General features: G+C 38.0%; 1 protein-coding gene across 3 annotated transcripts in view; it reads left to right on the top strand.

Moving 5' to 3' along the window:
• Positions 1–23,459, top strand: part of LOC131042656 (uncharacterized) — a 278,257-nt gene that overhangs the window by 89,945 nt on the left and 164,853 nt on the right. For all 3 annotated transcript variants that reach the window (XR_009105286.2, XM_057975978.2, XM_057975977.2), the window contains 3 exons: positions 9,335–9,408; positions 9,612–9,647; positions 9,794–9,881. Coding sequence is in view for 2 of the 3 variants with exons in the window: in XM_057975978.2 (XP_057831961.2) it covers positions 9,335–9,408; positions 9,612–9,647; positions 9,794–9,881 (198 nt within the window). In the remaining variant the exon portion in view is untranslated. The remainder of the gene's footprint in view (positions 1–9,334; positions 9,409–9,611; positions 9,648–9,793; positions 9,882–23,459) is intronic.

Here is a 23,459-nt window from a genome sequence, read left to right as displayed (position 1 = left end):
AAATGAGCTGCAAAGTCTTCCTATCCAACTCCTGATGCACCAAATCCAAACACAATGCAGCTCCAATGTGACAAATTGAAGAAAACTTGAGCTTCCTCCTTGCTGGTTTTTCTTCTATGCACCCTTGTTTTTCTTCCCAACTCACTTTACTCCTTTTTTTGCAAGTGAATGAAATGAAAGTCACTTTTAGGGATAGAAGATAATTAACAAAAAAAAACGGACTTAATAAAACATTGCAAAATAATTTTTTTTTGTGTTTTTGTTTTGGCTTGACACCGGCTGAGTCTGGGGCTCGGGACTTGCCGAGTTTGCCGAGTTGGGGCCAAACTGGCCAACTCGGTGAGTCTGGCGATTTTACTTGCCAGACTCGGACGAGTTCGAGTCCGAGTCCCTAGTACTCGCCGGGCCTGACTCGTACTCGGAGTCGTCGAGTCTTGGCGAGTTTGGGCGAGTCCCGTTTCTCTGCCTGAAACCCTCAGAATTTGCACGGATCTGAAACCCAAAGAAGAACACTACCAAAAGATATAACATTGACTAACAACAACCCAACCTCAACTTTACATCAAAGAATAATCATTGGAGAACCGACCGAAAAAAGGAGGCCAAAGCCATCCACCAACAGACTCAAATAACACCAAAATATGTCAATACAATAACCTCCACCAAGTACCAAGGGTTTTTCTAGGCACCCATAACCTAAACATTGGGTTTTAACATGGATCCCAAAACCATAACAACTAGAGTCCTGAAGAGAAGCCGAAAGGAACAATCTGGAACCAGAGGGTTTTGAAAGGCTCACCAAACCTTCATATTGTGTTTTTATTTATCTCCCAAAACCATAAAGTTGAAACCAACAAAGACAATGAAAGTAAGCCCTGATCTGGCACAATTTCTCCACCTCAATAGGAACTGAAGGGAAACAAACCACCAGCTGAGCAAGCCAAACACGTTCAACACCACTAGATCCAGAGACAAAAGATGAAAGCAACACCAATTTGTTGGAATATTGGGTTTTAGAAAGGCTCCCAAAACCTCAAGAAAAAGGGCAACGAAAGCCCCCAAAAGACTCCATCTAGCTTCACCCAACTAACCACTCTCCACCTCAATAGAAGAGCCGCTCACGTCAATAGAACTGGCAGAGAAGGAGAAAAGGGGGAAGGAGAGCCAAACCCTAACCACGCCCATCGACATGCTCTCAAACATAACCATGGAAAATAAGATGAGAGCCATAGCAACAACAAAACCCCACATGAAAAAAATGGAAATAGAGAAGCACAAGGTCCATAAGACAAGCAAAAAGCAATTCCTTCGCGCCATGACCCACTCCACTAAAGGAGATCTACCACTAACAACAAGCATCGTGGAAATAAGAAAATCACGTGCGTAGGGATTTGCCAAACAAAAACGCACCCGCCATAGCTAGCAAGATCCATGTCATGAAAGGACAGTGAGGAGGCCAACAACGCCACCAAACAAGCCACTCGGGGAGGATCCCCATCCTTGTGTGGGTCATATAATGCATTGAGACCCTTCGCAATCAGGTCTCTTGGATTTGATTGCAAGTAATTTGTCAAGGAAAACAAGTTACTAGCTTGGAAATGGGTTTGGGAAGGGGAAAAAATGAATGGACTAGCTTGTATGATATATTATGGGGACAAAGGCAAATTTCGGATCTTGGGAGGCAGAAATGCAATTGCAAGTGGATTGCAGTGAACTTGGAATGTGGAAATGGAAGAACGCAAGTTGGGGAAAAACATTGACACTTACACTTTGAATTGGGTCTTGAAGACCTGAATACAAGTAAGCATGCTTGTATGATAGGCACCAACTTGCAATTGGGGTTTTGAAAGCCAATTGCAAGTGAAAGTTTACAAGGTGAGCACAAACTTGCAATTGGGTTTCAAAACCCCGATTGCAAATTAGCCTATCAATAAGCTCATACAATGGTGGCTTGCAATTGGGTATTGAAAACCTGATTGCAAGTGCAATATGCGTTTCATTTTGTAAAACATACTTGTAATCGGGTTGGGTTCTAGAAACTCGATTACAAGTAGAACAAACTTTATAACAATATGCTGACTTGTAAACGGGTTTCTAGAACCCGATTAGAATTAAGGTTCATTCACTTGCAATGACAACAAAAAGTTCCTACTTGCAATGACAACAAAAAGGTCCTATATGCAGTGACAACAAAAAGTTTATACTTGCAATGACAACAAAAAGTTCCTACTTACAGTGACAACAAAATGTTCTTACTTGCAGTGATAGCAAAAAGTTGCTACTTGCAGAGACAACAAAAAGTTCCTACTTGCAATGAGAAAAATGTTCCTACGTGTAGAGAGGAAGTCAAAACCCGAAATTGCACAAAAAGCTAAAAAAATGAAGCAAAAACCAACCAAAACTTGGACATCAATGACAAACACATCCACTGATGATTTGATATTAACAAATACGAGTTTTGAACCTTGTAAAACGTGCCTTAGAGAAAAGAACTACAAATTTTAAATAAAAATTTGTAGGGGTTGTCGATTTTTTGAAAATTCAAAAATTAAGAGAACAAAATTGAAGCAAATAGGTGACTTACTAATAATAAGATGATCCTCCAAGAATTTGGAGAGCACGCAAAATAATAGAAAACAGTTTTGAAAGTTTCATGATAATCCACATCATCAATTGAGCTCATTGCCATGAATAACAACCTTGCAATACTGAACTTATGACCTTCAAAAACTTTGGAGAATGCCCTCCTTGAAAAATTAGTCTTTGGAAAAGCTTGGAAACCAAGCTAATTGTTCACAAATCGCCTACATTACTAGGAGACCCGTCTCCTACGCTTTGAGACGCGTACCAAAGATAGAGATGCGTTTCTCGTATTGGAAACTTCTCTGAAAACTTCCCAATGCACAGGCTACTTAGATTGGCTATGGTACCAGTATTATAAGCAATTTTAATTTCAATTTTTGTTGAATTTTAAATTTATCGTTAAACTTTACCACTGTTCTTGTTTTCAGAATTCTATGTCATGATATTTTCAAGAAATTGTTAAATTATATTAAAAAAAATTGGCATCTTGAAGTACCCTCGTCTCCTATTTTTGAAAATTAGCCGTAGTAGTATTGGTACCAGTCTCCTGTCCGTCCAAGTACCCTCGTCTCCTAGTAACCTTGCAAATCACTTTTGCTAAAACTGGGGTCATTACAATTAGAGTATTCAAAAAGTTGGGACTACATATTTGTTCACCAAAGTAGTAGGTAGGTTACATGTGTTGCTGTAGAGTCTCAGTTTAGACATTGATTTTAACCTTGTAAGTATTTGTGCACATTGTGGAAGAAGTTGGACATAGTTGAAATACAGTTTTGCATACAATCCATAGTCAAATGGTGAAATTGCGGTTGTCGAAAGGAGTCTTTGAAACCTCTTGTCAAGGGGCAAACCAATGCATTGGGATTCGATATTGGTGAAAGCCTTATTTGTTCAAGAACTTAGTCAACAGGTTTATAGGTTGGACAACCTTCCAAACTTTTTATGGCTATCTCCTAAGGGTGGCATATATTTGTCACTATATACACTTCAAATCTATTGTTTCACCACCTACACAATTGTAATGTCACTATTTTCAGGTTCTCTTTCTTTGCAGTTGGCTTTGCCCTTGTGGGTGTGTGCTGGCCTTGTTAGGGTGGTTAATTAATGTTACTAACTAGCTTGGATGGCCTAGAGGACCCAAATGACACTTTTCGATGTTATTTCAGGCTTCTAGTGTGTTCTCCAAGATTTTTAAAAAGAGTGTCGATTTATAGTAAGTCACTTGGTCAGGTTCGATTATCAGCTTCCATCTTTAGTATCACTCTTGTGCAATCAATTTTTGGCTCTGATGAATTTTGATCGTTTCTGCAACTTGAGTGCAATTATGAGTTGTATTTTAATTAATTTTAACAAGGTTGCTGTTTTAAATAAAATAATTTAATGGACTGCTTAGTATAATAGCTCATTGTAAAGATAGTGGAAAGTTTTAAATGTTAGATGCTTAACCTTGTGACTCAAGTGCTCGGAATAATTAAATAAATCAGTTTTTGGGGATATGTTGTGCGAATCGCACACCCATCCCCGTCTTGGATAGGGACCCCCCGGTTTTGTGCCTTTCTGTCTTTGCGGAAGAGGGAGGGGATATGAAGGATCAAGTTGGTGAGTGATGGAGTCTGGAATTTCCTGACCCTGAAATTTGGCTAAGTCTGGAATGTCCTGATCCTGAAATTTGGCTAACTCTGAAAACTGAGGAAACCTCCAAAAACTAGAATTTGCAATATAACTCCTGGAGGTCTGAAACCACTCTCAAACATCCTGAAAGTATATATGGAATATAACTTAAAGTATAAGTAAATGTTATATTCCATATGCTCAATTTCGGACCCAGAAGCCAAAAGTTGAAAAGTGAAAAGACCCTCAAAGTCCGAAAACACTTCAAATGTCCATTTTCGGACCCTAGGGCAAAATGTTTAAAAAACACGATTTAGCAAAAAAATGCTATAAGCCCCGAAATCACTTAAGTTTTCCTTTTTGGACCTTGGGGAGCAAAAGGAAGAAATGCGGAGTATTTAAAAAGGGACGCACTTGGTCCGAAAATCGTAAAAGTGTCCCCCACCTCCGAAAATCACTAATTGATTATGTTTTCGGACCCTTTGGACCAAAGTGAAAAAACGCGAAATGTTTCCAAAGGCGTTAAAATTCCGAAAAGCACTTAGAGCTTGTTTTCGGACCCTTTGGACCAAAGTGAAAAAACGCGAAATGTTTCCAAAGGCGTTAAAATTCCGAAAAGCACTTAGAGCTTGTTTTTGGACCCTAGCTCCAAAATGAAAGATATAAGGAAATTGCGAAAGTCCCCCCCCCCCCACTCCGAAGTTTTTTTATTTGCAGAAGTGTTTAATGATCCGAAAATTACCCTTCAGCTGGAACAAAAACCCCAAGCACTCCGAAATTCGCCAGAGGGTTAAAACGCCTTCAAACCTCCGAAATTTGCGAATGCGTTTAGCTCCGAAATTTATAAAAACGCCTTATGGTCCGAAGTTTTCTTTTAAATTCTAGAACGCCAGGAGGTCCGAAAATGATAAAGTTGCAAAATTCAAACAATCCGAAATTTCCCAAAAGGGTGCTTTAGGTCCGAAAATGCTTAAAGTTTGTACGAAACCCCAAGAGCTCCGAATTTCGTCCAAAACATCAATTTCGGATCATGGGGCTGAAATTTAATATTTGGAAAAGTTGCAAAAATCCCCAAATGGTCCAAAATTTCACTTAAAACGCCAATTTCGGACCTTGGGGGGCTAAATTGGAGAATATGATGAAATTTCAAAAGCGTCTAAGTTCTCCGAAATTCACCAGAAAAGCATGAGAGTTAGAGTTTTAAAATCTGCAAAAGTTCTGCAAACCTCCAGAATCGCGCCATAAACCCATTTAAAACGCCCAACACTCCAAAGGTAAAATCACGTAGAAGTAAACAGCCCAAGGATCGGATTTCACATTCGAAGAGAAAGGAGAAGCATTTTCAAGATACATCTCGCAAAGAGCTTCTCAAGCCAGACATCGTAATTAAATTTAATGTTTGTTAAATTAAATTATTTAATTTTCCAAATTAATTTAATTAAGTGAAACTGGTTGATTGATCACAGGACGTCATTGGAGAACCAGGAGAAAAAACCTGAAACGCAAATCAAGGAAGGATCACAATCAAGGCCAGGCGTTGAAGATTGGAAAAGAAAAGATGCAGGAGTGCAAGAGCAACCAAACATTGGGAATCGTGTTGCTGAACAAAGATGAAGTCCACCACCGGGACCAAAGACCAAAGAACACTCTGAATGCTGCAAGTTTATGCGTTATCAAGATAGTGCACAACTGGATTTAATTCAAGGAATTCAATTCCTAAAAAGCTGAAGTTGCTTTATTGTAAACTGCCTATGGGTCCTGCGCACGATATTTTTGTGGATAACTATTCCCAACCACCAAGAAGACCGGATAAACTTGAATTAAAGCCAAAAGTGGCAGGTAGTTGAAATTGTGGTTGGTTGGATACCTGAGAATTGACTAGGCATGGGTTAAAGCTGTCAGCTTCTGGAAGACAGATCAGGGCCCTTAGATGCAGTCCATCCTAGCCTTCGGTTCAAAATTATAATATCTATAAAAGGCAGAGGCCTTTCTTTTGTAAAGGGTTAGATTGTTAGATAGGGAGATGGTTAGATAGTTAGATTTTAGAGGTTAGAATAGGTTAGATCTTAGCAGTAGCATAGAGGTGCTACAGAAATTGTTGTAATAGGCAGTTGAAATCGATATATAAACATTGATTTGGTGTTTATTGTCTTGTTTTCATCCTGTTTGCATGGTTTCTTTCAGCATTTTAGATAGATCTTTCTATTTTGGGTGTGCAGGTATTTGATAGATTCGAGCTCATACGACTGAGGATATGCTGATTGTGTATCCTTTTGTGTGGTTAACCTGAGCCTTCGATTGTGCTTAGTTCAATTGCAGATGTCCGTCTAAGCTGCGCCAGAATTGGGTGCTTAGCCGTGCGTCTCCAGTCTGAAAATCTTCCAAGTCCCTTTGAAGATTGCACTGTTCCTGCAAGGTTGTTAGCTATCCTGGCCAAGCAGGAATTGGTTATGTGGAATCCGTCTACCCGCATAACTGTGTTGTTAGTTTTAGATCTCCTAAACCTTTCCTTTTGCTCTTTATTGCGTAATTCGAGAATCACAGCAGACTAGCTTGTTGCAAATCGTAAGTCCCCTTGTGTTTCCAGCAAAAACACATCAAGCCACTGAGAGATCCTGCAGTCAAGACCTGACAAAAGAAACCTTGAGGTAGTCTCCTTTGATCAAACTTAGAAAACAGCATTACAGACTTCCTTATCTCAACAGAGAGTAGGATAATCAGTTGGCTATTCTATTCTGCGTTCGCCGTATGGAGTTTGCAGCAATGCGATTTCAGACACGTCAACAGGATATAAGGTTTAATTAAATTATAAAGTGATTTTATATTGCAGTTTCTGAAAAGTTCATAGGATGTTTATAAAATAAGAATGGGGTCTCATTTGTTATATATAGAAGATTCAGAATCTTGTTTACCTCTTTGTGGAGATTTAGAGATTTGTGCCTTTGGCCAAACTCTTGCTAGCGAGACAAAAACCCCAATGGTTTCTTGGAGCAGAGGATGAAAACCATCTTTCTTCATCAGAGTGGTTCCATTTAGGGATTGACATAGTGCTGAAGGTGTTGAGTGGAGACGAAAACCCTCATTTATGTGTGCAGATCCAGATGTGAACTAAGCCAGTGTTTGCATTTGTGCCTAAGAGATCTTACATGTTTGTTGTAAGAATTTTAACGTTGAATTTTGAAATTTGTGAAGTCTCTTGCAGAGATCAACTTCTAGGTTTCTTGATGATATTTGCTAATAAAGATAGTATTCTACTTGTTTATGCCATTGAAGAGTGAATGTGGAGTGAACAAATTTGAATGCCATTCTTTCCTGGCTAGGCATAGAGGAGGGAGAGAAAATGCTGGATATTTTATTTAGTTGTTGGAGCGGGTTGTCATGATTTGAAAGTAAAATCTAGATGCCTTATTGGAAATGCTATAATTTCAGGAGTTTTGTTTGTTCCTTGCTGATCAATTTAACTAATATCTGGCCGCTTTTGTACTGCTGCTCAATAGTTTTGTAAGAGTTTGGTGCAAGGGAGGAGTTTTGGTGCTAGACATGGGTAAGGAAGTGGCGAGTTTACTAGCTGGAAACTTCATGTGTTTTCGCCTAACTAGTGCGATGAGTACAGCAAGTCGTGTGTATATGGGTCAGCATCCCTATCATCCACAGGGACGTCGGTATTGATATATTTAATTTCTGGTGTTTGTAAAAGGTTTGGGTTGCATTTATTTATCATTGTGGCATTGAAGAACAATCAGCAATATATCACTTTCGTCGCTGTTATTGTCTGGAAATATTGTCAGTATTCTTTGCATTCTATGAACCACTGTCTACTTTGAGTTCAAGAATTTAGTGGTTTATAGTCTGCCAGTGATTAATACTTGGAATAGTTGGATGCGATTTATTTTCTGGTTTAAAGCACCTGTATACATTTCTGAGTTTTTTCACAATATTATCATTTTGGTTTATGTAGTGCAATGAAGGACTGCTATTATGTTTTCTTGTGTGCTGCAATCTTATTTCAGACTGGTCTTTGCAATGAAAAGGTCAGAAATTTATGACTTCACCTTGTAATCTTATTTCAGATATTGAACAAATAAACTTTTGTCTTTTCAGTTTTTATTCAAATGCAAAACTCTACCATTACTTTAATGCAAAAGTCTATTATTCAATGCAACTGAAAAATAAGATCTGCACAAGCACACGAGTCCAATCTCAATACATTGCAAAACCTGAAACTGTGCATATTTTCTTTCAAACAAACTATTGGAAGGGCAATTTTTTGGGTCAAAACCAACAGGGTCTCGTACAGCATTTGATAGATCCTTGGCGTGAACCAGAAAAACTAGTCTCTGTACTGCACCATGGAACTAGAGGAGGGAAAAAGTGTCATCAAATGCCCAGAAATGACCATGAAAATAGAAATGATGTTCATCTGATTTTAACTGTTAAAATGACATCCCCTCATTGTGTTTCTATTAATAGAGACATAAACGCTACCAAATTAATCATGCATAAAATAATTCATTGAAATCTTTGAAAAACACATTGAAATTGTGCAGAAACTCTGTCATGTGGTGAAAGACGACTGTGAAGTGAGTGGTATAAACCATTTTGTCAATGAAATTCGCCAAACTTGTGAAACTTCTGTCGACAAAATTCATCTAACACACAAAACTTGCACGCTTCCCTTTGATTTAATCATGATTAAAGCTGGACTAACAGTCAAAGTCAACTATGAATGGTTCTTAAACAAATTTTTTTCTTTTATGGGGAACAATTTGTCATTTTAAAAGTTTCAGTATTAATCATTATTTTTCCCCAAACTTTTCTTCTTTGTGAAATAAATAGTGGGGCAGCCAGATATATAAATATGGAATACAATCAAAATCATGTAGAAGCTATTTTACATTTAGACAAGCTTTACAATTTTGAATAACTAAATATATCTGTATACTTATCGATTTGTAAATCATTAGTCTAGGGAGTCATTTGGTTAGTCTGCTATTATGTTGGAAGATTTAGCTAGTAGTTAGCATATCAAATTATTGTTCTGAGGTAAATAGGTAACATGGGTGATGATTTATGGCCTTTATATGCTATACAGTTTTTGTTGCCATTCAGTCTCACTAAACTGATTTTGGTATTGTGGCAGACGAAAGCAGTCCTTGATGTGGCAGGACAAATCAAGCGTGTTGTCCTTCTGTCTGGAACACCTTCATTGTCAAGGTAATATATACTACCTATTAAATTTTTCTGTAAATTTGTGTCTGGGTTCTGCACTTGGGTAATTGTGAAGAGCTGATTCTGTGTTTTCCTTGTTAGCAGGTAAAATTTAAATAGAAAGAGATATATATTGATTGTCATATATTCATATTTGATTTACAGATCTTAATTTTGGAACTAAGATTTTATTATTCTTGAAAATACAGGCCATATGATATTTTTCACCAAATAGATATGTTGTGGTAAGTTTTCAACCTTTATGTTTTCTCAAAGTTTCTATTTGCTTTTGAAAACGTACTTGGCTTCTTTTTTAATTTATTTTGTTTATAATACGTGTACCTTTCAAAGTAGACCTATTTATGATTTTCATTTATTGAACTTTGGACAGGCCTGGTTTGCTAGGGAAAAACAAATATGACTTTGCACGAAATTACTGTTCCATGCAAAATGAAGTGTCTAACCAGAGGAGCTACAAGGTAGATAAGTATGACTGAAAATTGTTTATATTTTGATCAGTTAATAAGGTTTATCACAGCAGCACTGAATTTCCAAATATGGATGGATGAATTCATTTCTTCTTGATGCTTGAGTTAATTGATACCATTTTTATTTTATTGTACTTTATTGATATTCATAATGGCAGTTAGATTTTTGTTATTTTATTACGATTTTGTTGATTTTATCTTTGTCCTTGAAGGAGTTTCTGCTCCCTTGTTTAAATATTTTCATCAGAAAATAAGGTTAATCATAGCAAAAGTGATTTCTGAAATATGGATCAGTGAATCAATGTTTTCCTGATGCTTAAGCTAAACGATACTATTTATTTTACTATTTTTTATGGATTTTCCTAGCAGAAGTTAGATGTTTGTAATTTTATGATGATTTGTTGATTTATTTATCTATTTGTCCTTGAAGCAGTTTCTGCTCTTCTGTGGAAAGCCGTGGTTAAATGTTTTTGCAGAGATTAAAAATCTGAACCAGTTTGCATTCAACTCAGAAACGTTTCATTCGAAATTTCACATTCTCCTATTTCAAAATCTTGAGATACCTAATTAACAGTTTTATGTCGAAGCCCAATTCTACTTTTCAAAATTGTTTGGTCAACATATCTTTATTTTGCCCCCAACTCACTGGACCAATCACATCAGAACTCTCTATAATCATTAATTAAAATAAAACTGTGAGGAATTAGTCAATAAGGTTTATACTAAGTTACCGATTCGGGTACGGATACGGATACAGATACAGATTCGGCAATTTTTTTTCTTTTCTTGGGTATGGGTACGGGTATGTCCGTACATATATATATATATATATATATATATATATATATATATATATACATGTCATATATTATATATATGTTCAAACATCAAAATCATACAATGATACATAAATGATAACAGATAAATGATACATAGTTGTTATTTAATTGTTTTTTTGACTTTTATGACTCGTGGGCCCTGTTTTTGGGAACCCACGGGCCATGGTTCTCCTAGGTCCGCTTGGGTTCTCCTTGGGTTCCACCCGGGTCCTGCCCCGGTGGCTGGGTTCTCATGCAGGACCCACAAAGAACCCGACCACCTGGGCACGACCCGGGTGGAACCCAAGGAGAACAAGGCTCAAATCAGGACTGGGCAAGAACCATGACCCGGACCCAGCCTTTTTCTCCAAGAACCGGTATCTTAGGGTTTATATAAGAGAGCAAGCAGCAATAGAGGGTCCAGCTGAAAGAACTTAGAAAAGTGGAAACAACAGTGGATACAATATATAAAGTATTAGGCAAGAAGATTGTTCCAATTACCCAATTTCAGAATTGGAGGAAAACCAGGAGAAAGGTAAAATGAAAAAATGCACGGGGATGTGTACACATATTATATTCAAGTATTAACATAGGAAAATAAAAACAGTCTCAAACATAGTATTGTGGTGTACAAGAAGTGGTAATAAGATAGTGTTTCCTAATCAGCTTTGTAACTAATGAGCAGTTATTATTCATTAGTCACCTTTCTCATTAACATGTCTTTTTCAATTTCATGTTAAAAAATGATTGGCTAAAGTACAGCTAGATTTGTTCTCTCCATTTGTTGAGTTTCAGTGTTCTTTTATTATCTATGTTTTTTTTCTTATGGTATCAATGTTCTAGGTGTGTTATGGTTTAGTATGGTGACGAGAGGTGTAGGAGAGGAATTGCATGGCCAAATTCACATGGAATAGATTCACAATTAATATTTCACATTCTAGTTTTAGACAATGTGAGTTACAATTTATGTTGGCTTAGTTATCAAAGTTGCCAAAAAGCGTACACCTTTTTGGGTATGATTTGTTTTAGAATAAAAAATAGGTTTGATTCACTTGTGGATTTGTTTATACCACATATTCTTGCACATGGTTTTAGTTGGAATTCTTCTTGCATGTCTCTAGGTGATACTAGCTCTGTTAAGTCAATTCTAGAACCTAATGTCATTTTTTATGTGTTTCATTTGACTTTTAACCTTAAAAATGCTCTCTAAACTCTAAACTAATGATTATTTTCACTTGTGTTTGTAAGAATTTGTCAAAAGTAACCAAGATCTAGAGCACAATGAATAACAAAACAAGAGAGACAAATGATTGATAAGAAAAAACTGTATTCTCGTGAAGATGCTAAATATGATCAATTGGATAAATCATACAATGAAGATGAGCCTGCTTATAAAGGCAAGGCCATATGGATATGTGAGCACACAATCATGACATGTGGCACAGTGAGAAACAAGGGTAGGTGAGGGTAGGTAGGAACATTTAGCCTCAAGCTTGACTCCTGAAACAAAGGGAGTTGGCGTGGACTTACAATCAACCATGTGGAACTGTGCAAGAAGATCAATGGCATACTTGGGCTGCACAAGTGTAATCCCAAAAGATTACTGAGAAATTGCTATCCTGAGAAAGTAGTGCAAAAGGCCCAAGTCAGTCATAGAAAATCTCTCATGCAAAACAAATTTGACATTGCTAAAGATGGATGAGGTGCTCCCTGTAATGATCAAGTCATCAACATAGAGCACAAGTATCAAGTAAGAGTCATCATGTCGCAAATTGTAGACATTCGGGTCGGAATGACACCCGGTGAATCCTGCAGAGAGAAGAAAGGAATCCATCTTGGCATACCAAGCCCTAGGGGCCAACTTGAGGCCATAGATAGACTTCCTCAATCGGCAAACCAATGAAGAATCCTAAATGAATCCCTGCGGCTGGTGCATGTAAATCTCCTCTTTGAGGTCCTCATGAAGAAAGGCACTCTTCACATCCATTTGATCTACAACCCAACCATGAGTTGCATTAATAGCAAGTGTCAAGCGAATGGAGTTCATCTTAGCTACAGGTGCAAAGGTCTCAGTATAATCAACATTAGGAACCTGTGAGAAACCTTTCACAAAAAGCGGAGCCTTATACTTATCCACGCTACCATCCACTGCAAACTTGGTCCAATAGATCCACTTACATTGAACCATCTTTCTCCCCTTAGGGAGAAGGACTAAGTCCCAGGTGTTGTTCCTCATCAAGGAATTATACTCTTCCTCCATGGCTAAGTCCCACACGAGAATCCTTGATGCTTCTTGAAAGGTTTGTGGATCGTAAGCGATAGCAATGTAGGCATGTGGAAGCTCCTAATGCTGTGACCAAGTCGTCTGAGTATTTGAAGGATCCCCAACAAAAGAACCCGCTGATTTAAGTGTCTGTCAAGCCCAACGAGGTCGAGGTGGAGATGGAGGACAAGCTTCCTCAATCGTAAGTGGACCTTGCAGTGGTGTGACCCAGTGAGTCTGAGTTGAGGGAGTATCATCATCTGAGTCACTATCATCACTATCCACAATGGAGGAAGGAGGAAGTGAGGCCAAGCTAGAAGAGCTTTCCTCAAAGTGAACACTCCTCTCAATGAATACCTTATGTGTCTTTGGTTTCATAAGTCGACATGCCTTAACACCCTCGGGATATCCAACAAATATGCAAGGCCTACTCTGAGGTTCCAATGCCTCACGTTTCTACGAAGGAATGTGAGCCCATGCTGGACAGAAAGACTCTGAAATGTCTCACAATTGGTTTTCTACCACACTAAGCCTGAAAAAGAGTGATGCGCTTCAAAGATTTGTGGGGAACCCAATTTTGGATGTGTGTGGCACAACTAATAGATTCTGCCCAAAAAGTTGGACCAAGAGAATGAGAATGAATCATGCAACTAGCCATCTCCTTGATGGTTCTATTCATTTTTGCAACACCATTTTGTTGTGGAGTGTAGGTAACTGAGTGTTGAAGATCAATTCCTCCATGAGTACAATATTCCTCAAGTCTATTGTTCACATACTCCTTTCCATTGTCTATGCGAAGGATCTTGACTAACTTCCTTGATTGCTTCTCCATATAAGCCTTGAAGGCTAGAAATCTGTCAAACACTTCACTCTTGTGAACAAGAAGGTAGACCCAAGTGAAGCGTGAGTAGTCATCAATGAAGGTGAGGACATAGTGAGCCTTGCTAAATGAAGGTGCTGGAAATGGACCTGCTACATCGCTATGAACAAGTTGAAGAACTTCGAAAGCTCTCCAAGATTTCCCCTTATCAAACTTCTCTTTGGGATGCTTGCCCATGGAACACCCTAAACATACACCCTCTAAGAAACTTATTTGAGGTAGGCCTGTGACCATGTCCTTAGAGCTAAGCTGCTGAAGATAGCGGTAGTTGAGGTGACCAAACTGCTCATGCCATAGCTTACTTTCGGAATTTGAATGAGTGAGCAAGGCCATGGAAGGAGATTGAGGCACAAAGTGGGAGAATGAATGAAGCGGTGAATTATGATCGGGTTGTCCCACTGCTACTAAGGCATACTTCTCCAGTTCTTTTACCACAACTGAATCAGGTGTGAACTCAACTTTCTTCCCATTCCCATAGTGAGTAATTGAGTAGATAGAGAGAAGGTTGGTGGTTAAGTTAGGAACATAAACAACATTCTCAAATGTTCCATCATCCACGGCAACCAAACCTTTCCCTTCAACCTCCACTTGAGTATCATCACCAATGAAAATATTAGGTACCTTCTGTTGACGTGTCTAAAGTCGCATCGCTGCAACTCTATCCGGCCAATGCAAAATAGAATGATCTCGCCGAGTATCCTATCCTCTCTTGTATAAGGAAGCCCTAATACTGTTTTTAATTGATCATAGGGGACAACCTCAAGGTTCCAAATGTCAGTTCTTGAGTGTAGGATAACTCAACGATTGATGTGTTTTGCTGGGAGCACAAGGGGCCTTACATTTTGCAACAAGCTGGTCTGCATCCTACGGTGTTGCGATTCTCAAGCTACGAAATAAAAGCAAAAGAGAAGGGTTTAGTGATCCTAAGGACAGCGATAAGAATGACTAGTGTAGCGGGTAGACATATTTCCATTAACAGATTCTTCTTTCGCTAGAGACACCCTCACGACTAGAAAAGAATAGTGCAATCTCCAAGGGATGAAGGATTTTCAGACCAAAGACATTCATTTAGGCACCCAATTTTGGCCCAGCCTAAGACGAACACTTGCAGTTGAACTAAGCACAGTTTGGGTTTAGACTAACCATGCATGGTGACCTACAATCAGCAGGCCCCCAATGGTATGAACCTGAAATGCATCAAATACCCCTCCACATTTTGCCATTAAAATCACGGAACTCTAATTCTAACTAGTTCAAAGAAACCATGCAAACAAAAGAAAACAAGGACAACTAACACCATATTTTAATGTTCATATATTTGCTTCAGCTTCCATTACAACAATTTCAGCAACATTTCTATGCTATTCCTAAAATTTAACCTTCTACAAAACTTCTAACCTATTCTAACTGAAATCTAATAGTCTAACCCTAAAAACCTAACCCTTTACAAAAGAAACGCCTCTGCCTTTTATGGATTTTGCAATTCTGAATCAATGGTTAGGATTGATTGCATCCAAGGGCTGCAATCTGCCTTCTTGAAGCATGGCTGATTTAACCCATGCCTACTCAATTCTCAGCTATCCACCCAACCACTATCTCAACTGCCTACCGCTATTTCGCTTCAACTCGGTCCACCTGGTAGTTGTGGATAACTGACCTGTGTCCCCTCATTTTAAATTCATTAGGTGGTGCCCATAGGCAACTCTCTTTTACAATAAACAATTTAGTTTTCAGAAATTGGACATCTAGAATTAAATTCAGTAGTGTATTATTCTCAGGATGCACGTTTGTGGTATTTTGAATGTTTTTTGGTCTCGTGTCTCGGTGGTGGACTTCAACTTGTCATCCAGTGGCGCGCTGCCCCATGCTTCGTCTTGCGTTTTGTATCCTCACTTCTCGGATTTGCTCGTGATCAAGGCTTCTTGACGTTTCAGGCTTTCTCCTGGTTGTTCCTGACGAGGCCTTTGACCTGCAAACATTCTATTTCACTTTTAATAATCATTTTGAAAAATTAAATAAATTAATTTAACAATCATATCAAATTTAACTTTATATCCCTTGTTGAAGAAACTCGACCTACTAAGTCATTTGAGCCTACTTGTGCGACTTTGAAGCTTTAGCAGCTACACGGTCTCTTATTCGCTATTTTTAACTTCTTTAAGTTTTCAGCCCATTAGGCCTCTGTGGGATTTTGGTTTTTAGCCAATTTCGGCTTAAATGACGACTTTGCAAGCTTATGGGAATTTTCTGTCATTTTTCGGGCTAATGGTTGAGTGCGTGACTTTGCTCTCTTTTCAATTTTGGCGTCCAAGGTCATTTTGATAGAAATGGGTTCTCAGATTTTTTGGCCAAAAAGGTGAAAATACGAACTTAAGTTTCGGCCCTTGGAAGTGTAAAATAGGACTTGCTCTTTGTTTTTAAGGGCCAAGAAGGCGTTCTATGCGATTTAGACTTGCTTCTTCATGCTTGACCCTTCACTCAATGATTTTTGGGCTTGTTGAGGTGATATTGCGCGACTTTGAAGCTTTTGTTTTCGACTCAATGAAGCCCTTTGTGTGACTTGGAGGTTTTGTCTCAAAAACCCTAATTGTGCGATTTTACCTTTTGTGATTTTCAACGTTTGGGCGACTTGCAAATTCGGCAAAACCTTCAAATCCCCTCAACGTCCTCCTTTGATAAAATTGGACCTTTCACATAGTTTGTGCGATTTTACCTTTGCCAAGTGATGGAAAATGCCGAACTTATTTAAACTCGCCCTCACTCCTCTCACATTTTCGATAGAAATGCCGAATTTACTCATTTACCCATACACTTAGAAACTCCGTCAATTGAGGAAATGCACGACTTTAGTCTTTTTTGCCCATTTCGGCCTAAAAAAGGTTTTGCAAACCTCAAACCTTGTTCTACATTTTGGCCTAAATGGTGATCTTGCAAGCTTGTTCTGGTTTTTGGCCAAATTAGACCCTTTGGGTGAGTTAGAGATTTTGTGTTTTTCGGCCCTAGAGGTCGATTTGGGAACTTTTAAGTGGTTTTTCGGCCTAACTGGCTAGAATGTGCGATTTTGAAGTTGAATGATTTTCGGGCTATGAAGACCTTTTGCGTGACTTGAAACCTTGGTGTTTTCTTCTTTGACAGAATCTTGAAATTTGGTCATTCTAGCCGAAATACGCAACTTAGGGTTTTGAAGATTTTCAGGCAATGAAGATTGTTTGTGTGATTTTAGAGGTCTTTGTGCTTTTCGGCACTAGAGGAATTCACATTTTTGTATGAAATCCCGCGGCTTTATTTTGGTTTGTAAACTCAAGATTCTGGCAAAAGTGTGCGATTTTTGCCTAAGCATTTTAACTCCTCACTCCTCACATGAATTTCAGGCATTCTTAGACAAATGGGCGAACTTCTTGCTTTGTTAATGAGATTCGGCCATTTTCTCCCTCTTGCGCAATTTATTGTTTTAAAATTTAAACGCCCTCCAAAATTCGGACCTTTTGATACAAATGAGCGATTTGGTAAACTCGTTTTTGAACCTGCCCTAATATGAAATTCGAGCATCTTAGAAATTTTGGGCGAACTTCTTGACCAATTCACGATTTTGACAAACTCCCCATTTTTGGGAGTGTTGAGCGATTTGTCAAGCTAAGGAAATTTGACTATCTTGCTGTTTGCAACTCGACTTTAAACTCGTCTTTGGAGGAATTCAACTTTAAGGTTACACTGAGTGATTTCCAGGTGAATGGCGGTTCTCTTATGGCCTAGGCTTTGTGAGAATTTTGGGCAATTTGGAGGAAAATTGGAGATAGTAGAAAAACCACGAACCTACATGCAGACCTCTTTCTCTCTTCGCGAGAAAACTTCAGACACGGGGGTCCCCTTTGAAACAAGGGGTGTGTGTGCAATACACACAACACCTTCTATGGCTCCAATGAAGAAAACTACTACTTTGTAGAACCCATGTGATAAGAGGCACCCGAGTCAAGTATCCACTGTTGTGAAGAACTTGCTTTAGTGTAATATCCGTTGTCTAATCTGACCCTGTTTTGCTTATTTGAACTCGAAGGAATATTGTCAAACACTTGTGTGCAAACTAATTAAGTCGGTTTCACCAAAAATCTGATTTTCCAATCAAAAGACTTACAAACAACTATGCAATATCATTCAAATTTGCTTAATTCTCAACATGGCATTTTGTCAAACATTTACCATACATCCTGAGATCTAAAACAATCACCTATAGCCTTAGACATTTTCCCAAACACTTGCCATGCAAATTTTAGAATGTAAATAATCACTTCCAGCTATGGAGCATTTTGGCAAACACTTTCCATGCATCCTAGTTAACCAAAATGCACTTACAGCAGATTGTCATTAACACAAACACTTGTCATACATGCATACATAATCCTGATAACAATAGTATGTAGTTATTATCACCACTAATGCAGAAGATAAGCAATATAATGAACCTGGGAATTGATAGCAGCAAGCAAAGATTTGTTCGACTCTCCTAGAATGGCTTCCTTAGGCCTCCAAAATTGCAGCGCAATTTTCCTTGATGCTCCACAGGACTATATATTAATTTTCAGATTTTTTAATTGCCTCCTTTCCCAAAATCAAACTAACCCTATTATGCACAACACAAGAGAAATATGGCCCGTGTGACAGCAGCTGCAAGGCTGGGAAAATACTGGCAAATTCACAGCTCTAATTGGATTCACCACTTTGATCATCAAATCTCCTTCAATCTGATTGAAAACACTTACTAAATTCTGGAAATATTCACTAAAAATCTGCATCAAGACTGTAGCGTTTTACTGTAGCGTGGGTACTGTAGTGCCAATGTAGCAGCAAGATTAAACCTCTGATTTGCTCTGAATACCATTGAAATACTTTGAGATAATCAACTCAGATTTCCATAAATTCCATTGTTGCTCAGATGTGACCTCCATATGAAGCCACCAGCACAATCGAAGAGAAGCTACGTTCTCTAAGAGTGAAATTACAGCGAAACCCTAGGTTTCTACTTCAAAGCCCAAAAGTTTTCATTTTACAATAAAATAATTGTCAGTACAATAAATCTAAATTCTTGTCACATCTAGCTGTTCTTTTTCTGTTTGTGCATACTTCTGTAGCATTTTTGTGTCTCCAATTGCCTTCTAGAGCTTTGAAAATGGCATCATTTGGCTTTCAACATTTTGGTAGTGGCCTTTCACCCTCAGGATTTGTGTAACGCCCTGCAACACATTCTTCATTCTCACTACTCTTTGATCCTTCCATTAATCTTGTGCCCTAGATTTCATCCGTCTTTTGGCTCCATGGGTGGTCTTCATCTTCCCGATCCTTTCATCTCTTCGACTCCATTTGGTGTTATGCATCCTACATAGACAAGAAATTCATGGATCAATCATATTTTATGAGATCTTTCACTCTTTCCTTGAAGCTTAATGAATCACTTCCAAGACCTTTTGTTGACACTCAGATCCGTGGAGCAGATTGGGAACATACACAAAATTAGATCTGGGAAGGATTATAGGATTGAGGAGAAAATTCAGTCCTAGGAAATGTTTTTGGAATAGTACTTATTCCACTTTTGAATGCAACTACCAAATTTTTGAAAGTCATGGGGTGAAACATTGTAGTGAGAAAGATGCTAGGAATAAGGGCTAATTCTTAATTTTTGTGCACATACCAAACTTTGAAAGTCATGGGTGAAACTCGGTATTAGGAAGCTTTTTAGGAATAGGCTCAATCCTATTTTTTATGCAACTACAAAGTTTGCAAAATGATGGGGAAAAATTTGGTGCTAGGAAACATTTTAGGAATTCGGACCAAAATCCCTCCTAGGTTTGAATTTAAGTCTAAGTTTTGGAATTTTCTTAATGACATTTTAACCTTATCAGCCATCTCCATGCCCCCCTCAATCTCCAAATTTCCCATTTTGAGACTAAGTTTTTCCATCTTGCATAGTAAAAATCAGGGAATTCGGACCTTTCACTTAGAATTGGAAGCATAGTTATCAAACTCGGTCAAAAGTCTGGGGTGAGGAATACATTCGGGAATAAGCTTATTCTGATTTTTAGTGCAACCACTGAACTTGCAGCATGAAGGGGCAAAACTTGGTCAAAAGTTCGTGCTTAGGAACATTTTTAGGAATAAAGTCTTTTTCCTCTTTTTGACTGCAAAATCAAAACTCGTTCTAAACCTCGGTGTTAGGAAAGGTTTTGGGAATAAGGTTTTATTCCCACTGTGATTGCAAACACCGAGTTTGTTCCTTGAGTATTCGAACAAAGCAGAAGATATGATGTTTGGTCCCTCTTATATGGTGAAAGCCAGAAAATTTAGCCCTTGGAATGCTTTTGCTGCAAACTATACCTCAAACCCTTGATTCAGACTTGGAATCATCACCCTAAACTTGGATCTAGGAGTGGCAAAGTGAAATTCAGGCTGAACCTCGAGGTTAGGAACACTTTTAGGAATAAGGCTAATTCCTAACTTTAATGCTACCACCGAATTTCAGACTTTGGGGAAAACAAATACCAAACTTTGTAAGGTGAAAGGTGAAATTCAAGCTAAAGTTCGGCATTAGGAAAGGTTTAAGGAACAAGCCTTAATTCTCTTTTGAGTGTTGGTACCGAGTTTTAGAGTGAAGTGGCATGTTTATGCTAGAATTTTGGGCCAATCGAAACTTTGTTTATTTTCCAACTTTGGATCAAATTGGGTCTTGAAAGCTCTTCTCCTTCGTTTGATTCCTATGCCAATCTGAATTTCATATTTTTCCAAAGTTCTTGAACACGTCTAGGCTCTTAAGCTCCTACGCTTACACCCTATCTCTACATTCTACTTCTTTGTAGACGTTCTTCAATGAGCTTTGTGCAGGGTGGCCATTCTTAGAGCACTCTTATACCATACTCTAGGCCTCACCTTTGATCACTATCACACTCCTACGATTGAATGGTTTACCTGGATCTATCCTCCCTCATCCTAGCAATCGACAGAGCCAGTAAAAGAAAGGTGTCCCTCTCTGAGACGAGGTGTGTGTGGGCAAGACAATAGTTATATATGTAAAGATTTCATTGGCTTCCATTATAAATTCGTGGAAACAATAGAAGCATTGTTTTTTAGGGATGGAACAATGCTAAAAATTAACCATTAATTGATGTGACTAAAGTTGCCCTCAAGGAACAATGTTTTTGAAACTGTGTATTGTTTAGTGTAGGTGCATGATTTACAATTTATTGCTTACATCATTATAAATTGAATTGAGGAAGTGGTTTCAAAAATGTTGTCAAAGTTATAGTAGTCAAGTTAGAGAATTATAGAGTGATAAATATGTTGATTGTGGTAGGATTCTCTAATATACTTTCAACATGTGCTTGTAATGTCCCTTTGTTCAACTTAAGCATTTTAGGGAGTTCTATCAGCCTATTTTATTCTTGTAGGCTAATTCAAACGAGTAAAATGGGAATAATTTAATTAGTTGTATTAAGTTACCTTAAACTAATATGGTGGGTGACTTGTATTTAATTAATTTTTAGAAATTGACTTAAAAAGAAAAAATAATATAGTTAGTTAATGTTGTCCTTAAGTATTGTTTTTAAATAAAGGTGAATTTAAACTATAACTTCTTGAATGTGTTCTGCATAATGTACAACACACCTCGTTTGAGACAGGGGACCTCGTGCTTGAAGTCTTACCGTGAGAGAAAGTGAGAGGAGGCTATGAATGCCAAAGAATACTCGTACCGTGAGGTGCGCACACAATGAAAACCTTTTGCCATCGCGCCCTTCAAAATCTCGGGCCAATACCATAGTGTCGACAGTGTCCTGAAATCGTAGAGAGGGAGTTCGAAACTTTTCCTTCCAATCATCTTGCAATCACCGATAAAATACCGAAAGAAAAAGGCTAAGAGTCAAGAGGCAAGAAGAGGTTCGATGCTTTGTGAAAGAAAATCGTTTTCTTCCAAAAACAAAAATCGCTATTTCACCTTAAATTTGTTTATTTCCTTTTTGCCTTCAAATTGGCCCTTTCAATCTCAAAACGCTGAAGAAAACCCGATTAAACCCTAAGTTCAATCCTTCAAAATGTTTTCGAATGCCTTCAAATTGGTGAATAGTACCTTGGAAAATATTGAGCCATGGCGAAGGCGAGAAAATTATCGGGCTTTTGTGGTTAAATTATAAAGTTCGAACTTTATAAAAAAAAAGAGGTCAAATCGCCTTGCACAGCTGAAATTTCCCCTTAAAATGATAAAACCAAGTAAAAGAAGTAAGGCGAGTGCGTTTTAAAGTGGTAGCCAAGTTTGCATTTTTGCTATTAAAGTCGAGTTTCTCCCCTTGTTGGTCAAAATTGCGATTTTGCAAATAAAGGAGGGGGCGTTTTGAAAAAGAATTAAACGTTCTCATTTTCTCCCTCAAATGATCGAGTTTTTTCCTATCAAGAGCAAAGTGATTAAGACAAAGTAACCAAAAGATGGAAATTTAGGGTTTCTGATGGGTTTGCGAGCTCCAAGTTATAAAGTAAAGTTGCACTTTGGCCCCCAAAGCCTAATTTTCTCCCAGGTCAGCGAAATGAAAGGTTTTGCTGAGAATGTTTCATTATAAATTAGCAAAGTGCTTCTGTAAGACGAACTATTGACTTAAAGCAAAATGATAAAGGGAATAAAGTGAAACATCTTAGTCGGAGTTTGCATTTTGGCTCTCAAAGCTGAAAAAGTTTCCCTCAAGAGGACAAGTTGAAAAAGTAAGAAGCTGTTTTTTAAAAAGGCAAAGCTTAATGCTCGCATTTTGCCTCACATCGCCGCGTTTCCTGCATCAAAAGTTAAGCATCGAATTTATAAAAGGAGAGGGTGCTCAAAACAAAAAAAATCAATGATTGATTTTGCACTTTTTTTCTGAAAAGGCCGACTTTTACAAAAGAGGAGGGCTGTTAATTTTTTTATCAAAAGTGTCGAGTTTGGGCATCATTAGCAGTCTCACATTTTATCTGAAAAGATCGAAATTTCGCATAAGGGGAAAAGTGACAACGCAAATAACAAATATGTTTAAAAACAATGTTTGCATTTCACCTCTAATAGCCCAAATTTTCCCTCTAAATAGGCAAATTGTGAAAAGCAAAATATAGTGGAACTTTTTGGCAGTTTTGTCTAAAATTGCCTATGTTTTCCCTTTAAAGTGGCGTGATTTTAAGTCAAAAATGAAATGAGCTAAGGGAGGTTCGAATTTTTTTAAAAAGAAAATATGTTTCATTTTCTTTTCCTATTTTGCCGAAATGAAGCGTAGCATTGGCTTGATAGCATTTAATATTTGTCAAAGTTACTTTAATTTTTCCAGGTGATTGATTCAAGTTAAATTCGCTTTTGTAGATCAATGCCGCTAGAAAGACCCTAGGGTAAACTGAAAGTTTAGGTTTAAGACATGATCGCGATCAAAACCGGAAAGTGTAGATGCAACACGTAGGATCAAAATGACAATTATGGAGCGGCGCCGACGAAGAACAGGTTGCAGAGCCGAATGCATAACAGAACCAATAAAGGACCTTAGTCACCACCGAACAACAAGTTGAAGCCCCACTAGCAAGATAGATGACAAAAGAACACACAAAATGCTTCAAATGTA

The sequence above is a fragment of the Cryptomeria japonica genome, chromosome 3 (genome assembly GCF_030272615.1).
Source record: "Cryptomeria japonica chromosome 3, Sugi_1.0, whole genome shotgun sequence".
NCBI classification, from domain to species: domain Eukaryota; kingdom Viridiplantae; phylum Streptophyta; class Pinopsida; order Cupressales; family Cupressaceae; genus Cryptomeria; species Cryptomeria japonica.
Note: the sequence above shows the minus strand (reverse complement) of the source record. Positions and strands in the feature narration are given on the sequence as shown.